The 6,678-nt window shown below is 47.0% G+C and overlaps 1 protein-coding gene across 1 annotated transcript in view; it reads right to left on the bottom strand.

The window, feature by feature from the left end:
- The window catches only part of ldlrap1b (low density lipoprotein receptor adaptor protein 1b), a 52,002-nt gene extending 48,877 nt beyond the window's left edge, over positions 1–3,125 (bottom strand). Inside the window, 1 exon segment of the mRNA XM_061244767.1 lies at positions 2,850–3,125. Within this exon segment, the coding sequence (XP_061100751.1) occupies positions 2,850–2,934 (85 nt within the window). The 5' untranslated portion in view covers positions 2,935–3,125.
- Between the last annotated feature and the right edge of the window lie 3,553 nt (positions 3,126–6,678).

Here is a 6,678-nt window from a genome sequence, read left to right as displayed (position 1 = left end):
GATATAAACGAGCCTTAAAAACACGGTCACTAAAACTGGCTGCTCTTGGTAAAGCTCGTGAGAGGCGCTGGAGTATGGACTGGATGAAACTGGGTAGAGGTTGTCTGTGGTGCTTAAAAACACACAAAATGTAGTCTTATGAATATCAGGACCGAAAATAAAACAGGAAAGGAAGGTGTACAAGTTGGGACCTGTAAAATATATTAACCAGTTGGCTGTTGGTAAAGATTACTTCAGGGATAACTCAGACTGGCATCTAAAGAGTTAAAGAATATCAAATAATATACTTACGGAAGAAAACAATACACTAGTGATTGTTTAATGAAATGGCTAAACGCCTACCACCACTACCAGGCAACACGTCGGAGCCAGGAGACGAGGCGAACACGGGCTCGGACGGAGCCTGGTTGTCAGACTCGCCGTCAAAAAGAGCACACGCCGGCGCCCACACAGCCGAACAAACTCGCTTATTGCTCACGGCTTTATATAGCCAAGACCGACACAAGACTGGCACTAGGCGAGGTTAAGGGCGACTGGGGAGCGAACAATGGAGACCTAACCTCAACGCTAGTGCCCGTCACCATGGCTATGGGAATAAGCTCCCAGAATGCTAATTAGCCACGGGGTGCTATTCGGCCAAGGGAGATTTGGAACGGGAGAGCAGCTTAGAGACAACGGGCATTATCCTCCCCCGCTGGGAAACACAAATAGGGCGCTCCTGCCCGCCGGGTATAAAGCTGGGTGGCACGTGTGGTTTCCATTGACAGAATGAGTCTTTTTTTGGAGAGGTGGCCGGGGGGGGCTGGGGCGGTTTAGGTTGGATGTTGAACAAGAAGTCGGTTTTGGTGATCAGTAAAAACGACGAGACACTATGCATAAGAAGTCCTTAAAATTGAGAAATTAGCTAAATCAACCACACAGTGGTGACACATCGAAGGAGACCCGCCCAAACCAATTACAAGCTCTCTGAGGTAAACGAACAGACGGGAGTTTCCGAACCGAGTTCTAAAACTAAGATTGTTCCAAACATAGTACGTCACTGTATTGCCATCATAAAGATAAACGTATCTAGGCAATAACAACGGCCCTTTTATCGCCCACACGGTAGCCTACTACAGCTGTTACTGCAGCGTACAACTACGGTCAACTATTACAGCGGTCGTGTTCATTGTGGATTTTTATTGGTCAGTGTGTCAGAGTGGGAAAGTGTAAACAGGTTGGCGATTGATGAAAACAGTGACGCCAGGAACATACTTTTTGCCAAATGTATCCCTTAAAATAGAGATACAGTACTTTACAATGGATTTCCCTCATTCGCTTTCGCTAAGCAAATATTTAGTTTGTGAACAACGGCGCGTTGCCAAGACTCCCTTCCTGCAGTCTACACACAAAGACAGCAAACACCAATAGTTTCCTGCGAGATAGTCTACACAGTCTCTGTCAATCCCATTTCATTTTCGCCCTTTGGTTCAACCAGGCATTCACACGATCGGGAGTGCCAGCCGTTCAGTCAGTTTTACAGTTTAGTTCCATTCTCCGTCTCCACTGTAACTAATTTATTAAGCGGTAAAATCTATAAATCAGTGTTGGATGACGTGGCGCGATCATGGGTGTAACGTAGTCAAACTGCTTCCGATTCCACCCCACATATCATAAATGGCAGGATCGACTATTTTGGGAATACCTCGGATTAAACAAACCGGAGGATTAAGCCAGAATTCAGTGTCCTTCTGCAGTAATACCGAGTAATCTCTCGCACAACGCGTGGACTTTCCCCATTTTAATCCGTCCTTGGTAGCTACATCTTGTGAACCTTTAGAAATGTCTCCCAAAAGTTAGCAGAGCAACTGGCCAGTCGGGACGCAGGGACTAGATAAAGACCACTCAACAGACACTGTTCAAAACCTGTGCATTGTAGAATCTAGTAGGTCTACCGCTAGTATGAATAATAACCAGCCGTGCGTTATATCGTGATTGAGATATGTGCAGTCTGAGCAAGATGGATTCACCTTTCTTAAACCTCTACGCTAGCGTTGCACTGCCGGCAATTTCAGCACAATCTCTTACAGTTACAGACACGGTAACGAGCCATCAGTCTGTATGCCGGTCAAGGATCTTTGAACTCCATAAATTATATGTCCAATCATATAGCTGACAAAACGTATTAAGCAGCTCATTACGCACGGTTCCTTATTTTTTTCGCGTGTTGTGCTTTGCACTGGCAAACGTTAAGCTAACGGATCAGTGTTGGACAGTTCAATCCACGAATACGGAATGTGTCAGGGCAGAGGCCAACAAAGACATTAGTCCAAACAAATGTATCTGGTTACCTACAGTAACGTAGCTAGCTGGCTAGTTGACTTTTACCGACATAAGCAACGATTCGTTTATATCCATTTCAGCTCGAAATGCAACGCATTCATTTCACGTGAACAGGTAGTCAACTAGTTAGCTGGCCAGTTGGCTCACTTGAGAATATTGCTTTGACAGGATTGCATTTGATCAAATTAGCAGGCGAACACAAAATAGCTTGCAAGACGGCCAGTTTACCGCTGACGCGTATCCAGCTACATGCATGTTCGCTAGCGTTAACGTTAGCAATGTAACTACACCAAATATATTTGTGGCTGAGAATTGTAAGAATTGCAATTCCCCGTAGCTACCTGGCTAACGTTTGCTTACCTGACATGCTAACTTTGTAGAAGTGCAGTGAGACACGTTGGAGAAGAAATGATCCAACACGCTAATCTTAATCAGGCGCACATCATACCACGTTGGCTATTTTACGGTTGTTTGTAGCCAGCAACACGACGTGAGCAGGATAAAAATGACTTATAAAAACAACTTACTTTTGTGTTTTCCAGAACCCCATGACTGTTTAGCGAGACTCGGACTCCGAATAATAGCCCTTCCTGCCGACTTCAAAGCATCCATACTTTATAATCCAAAAACAGGGTTATAAAAGCCCACCCAACGCCGGCTTTCGTTGACGGCAGCTCGAAGAACTCTTCACTCAGTTACCCTCCCGCTCTCAAACTTTTTTCTGTTTTCTCGGTTTTTTTTTTCTCCTCCTTTTAAAAAGTCACCCGAGTCGGAGGATTATCACGTTTCGCCCCACATGGGCGGTGTTATTTATGTAAATCAACGGGATAATGTACATGACGTGTGTCTACTAAAGTTGTAATATTCGAGTATCCACTGGAGGGAGTACGCACCGTAGCGTTGAGTATGCCGTCGTTCGACACAGCTGTGCGTGTGTGATTTTGTTGAGAGAGATGGCTTTATGATCGACACTCGGGACATATAAAACAATTGTCGAATGTAGCCTATTGTGCGTTTACGCCACGATTATCTGAGATAATCCATGTCAACAAAACACACTGGCAAACATGAACAAATTGAGTTTAATATTAAGTGGATAACTTTGTAATTTACTGTCACTATCTGTTTAGTATGAGGCACTCGCGTTACACTGATCTAGCTTTTAAACAGAGGAAACGTGTTCCCTGCTGGAAAAAAAAACAGACAAGCTTGGCTTTCAACGTGGTTTAGCTGGTTGACCAATTCAGCTCCCTGCTGGACACAGTTTAGCTGGTCGGTAAATTCAGTACAGCTACCAGCTCAATAGGGTTTGATCAGCTCAGGCTATGTTTTGAAACAGCTGGTAGCTATGCTTTATAAAGCTACAAGCACTAGCTGGTTGACCAGCTCATAGCCAGCTAGACCAGCTTTATGACCAGCTTGACCTGCTCAGTTTTCAGGCTGGCATAACTGGATTTTAGAGCGGGGTTGTTTTGAGCACATAACATGTGTTGAGGGTCTGTGGAGAATGGCCTATCCACTGAGGACTGTCGGGGGGGGGGAACTCCTGCTCTCTCCAGTCAAAGATTGACCCATTGAGAACTAACAAATGTCAACAGGCTTTTTTAGAACAAAACAGCCAATCGCAGGGGCATTATATTTTCTTTTTTTTTGCATGCCAAGACTGTACCGTAGCCCACTGCTTGCTGTAAAACCTGGAATGGCTCAGACTGCAATGTGACCGGGACCGGGAGGCAGGGCACACAGCTGAACGCGGCTCTCATTTCTCACAGTTTTATCTGACAATGGGCCATTGTGTGCGGCTGTTATCCTGGCTCACATTGACACGACCTTCTCCCTGCCAAACAGTCTTCCACCGTGGGGTTTTTTTTATTTATATATTTTTTAAGGTTCAGAATATCATAATGCTGACCGACATCACAGGCGCAATCTTATCTGATGAGTGCATCTGTTTTTCTCTGTGTGTCTGCTTTGCACAAACCAGAACTGATACTTCAAAACACCGCGCCTTGGCTTCCAAATCTTGCTTCTGTAGTTCATATTTTAAAGGGGAAGTTCACCAAAAAGAAAAATAAAAGAAGCTGTGTTTCCACTTACCCGGAGTGTTTCGATGAGATATGACGAGTTTTCTGGAAATCTACTGTCACCTTGACATGGGACCATGTTTTGTGGTACTCAATTCAACAGCAAAGTCCCTTTCTAAATATAATGACACGGCTACACACAAACAACCACAGACCTTGTTGTGTATGGTTTCATTGTGAACTACTTTCAACCGAACTCTGTCGACTGTGCATATCTGTATCAAAAGTCTCAACCAAAGCACGGCAGTAATGTGCGATGTCAACATTGTTAAAGCATTAAATCCTGAAACGAGGTTTTAGAACAACACTGTGCCCCAGAATACTGGCCTGGTTTTGTGTGGATGTTACACAGATTACATACTTTGGTAGGAAGCAGTTTTTGTAAACAGATGTTCCCCTGCTTAGTCTAAGTTAAGGGTTTTACTTAAAGGTACAATAGGTGAGATTTTTGTGCAAGAACATTGTTACAAGACCATTGTAAATCCCTTCCTGTCATTGAAAAAGGCTCACTGACATGTTGACTCACCCTCTGCCTGTGTTGATAGTCCTTAAATTCGGGTTTCAAAATATACTGTTGATGGGCCGACACTGTACCTAGAACATTGTACTACTGTACAGTATTGAAAGCTCATTGGTTGAAAAAGGATTCTAATTGCCACAGCCAATGGTGTTTCAACGTCAGCGCGTTCACAGGGAAGGGGGAGGGATAAACAGTGCTGTGGTTTGAGGGTGTTTGCTGCTGCTGTTCCTCTCTTGACCATTAGAAGTCTGAAATTACAGCTTCCCCAGTCATGTACCATAGCCCCTAGGCTACACGCTGCCCCAGTCATGTACCTTAGCCACTAGGCTACAGCCTGCCCCAGTCATGTACCTTAGCCACTAGGCTACAGGCTGCCCCAGTCATGTACCTTAGCCACTAGGCTACAGGCTGCCCCAGTCATGTACCTTAGCCACTAGGCTACAGGCTGCCCCAGTCATGTACCTTAGCCACTAGGCTACAGCCTGCCCCAGTCATGTACCTTAGCCACTAGGCTACAGGCTGCCCCAGTCATGTACCTTAGCCACTAGGCTACAGCCTGCCCCAGTCATGTACCTTAGCCACTAGGCTACAGGCTGCCCCAGTCATGTACCATAGCCCCTAGGCTACACGCTGCCCCAGTCATGTACCTTAGCCACTAGGCTACAGCCTGCCCCAGTCATGTACCTTAGCCACTAGGCTACAGGCTGCCCCAGTCATGTACCTTAGCCACTAGGCTACAGGCTGCCCCAGTCATGTACCTTAGCCACTAGGCTACAGGCTGCCCCAGTCATGTACCTTAGCCACTAGGCTACAGCCTGCCCCAGTCATGTACCTTAGCCACTAGGCTACAGGCTGCCCCAGTCATGTACCTTAGCCACTAGGCTACAGGCTGCCCCAGTCATGTACCTTAGCCACTAGGCTACAGGCTGCCCCAGTCATGTACCTTAGCCACTAGGCTACAGCCTGCCCCAGTCATGTACCTTAGCCACTAGGCTACAGGCTGCCCCAGTCATGTACCATAGCCCCTAGGCTACACGCTGCCCCAGTCATGTACCTTAGCCACTAGGCTACAGGCTGCCCCAGTCATGTACCTTAGCCACTAGGCTACAGGCTGCCCCAGTCATGTACCTTAGCCACTAGGCTACAGCCTGCCCCAGTCATGTACCTTAGCCACTAGGCTACAGGCTGCCCCAGTCATGTGCCTTAGCCACTAGGCTACAGGCTGCCCCAGTCATGTGCCTTAGCCACTAGGCTACAGGCTGCCCCAGTCATGTACCTTAGCCACTAGGCTACAGGCTGCCCCAGTCATGTACCTTAGCCACTAGGCTACAGCCTGCCCCAGTCATGTACCTTAGCCACTAGGCTACAGGCTGCCCCAGTCATGTACCATAGCCCCTAGGCTACACGCTGCCCCAGTCATGTACCTTAGCCACTAGGCTACAGGCTGCCCCAGTCATGTACCTTAGCCACTAGGCTACAGGCTGCCCCAGTCATGTACCTTAGCCACTAGGCTACAGCCTGCCCCAGTCATGTACCTTAGCCACTAGGCTACAGGCTGCCCCAGTCATGTGCCTTAGCCACTAGGCTACAGGCTGCCCCAGTCATGTGCCTTAGCCACTAGGCTACAGGCTGCCCCAGTCATGTACCTTAGCCACTAGGCTACAGGCTGCCCCAGTGATATATAATGATATCTGAAAAACTCTCCAAATCTCAGCAAGACTATCTGGATGGACAGACAGCACAGGGCGGCCT

Source organism: Conger conger, chromosome 1 (genome assembly GCF_963514075.1).
Source record: "Conger conger chromosome 1, fConCon1.1, whole genome shotgun sequence".
Classification (NCBI taxonomy): Eukaryota; Metazoa; Chordata; class Actinopteri; order Anguilliformes; family Congridae; genus Conger; species Conger conger.
This window is presented reverse-complemented; position numbering and strand designations above follow the sequence as displayed.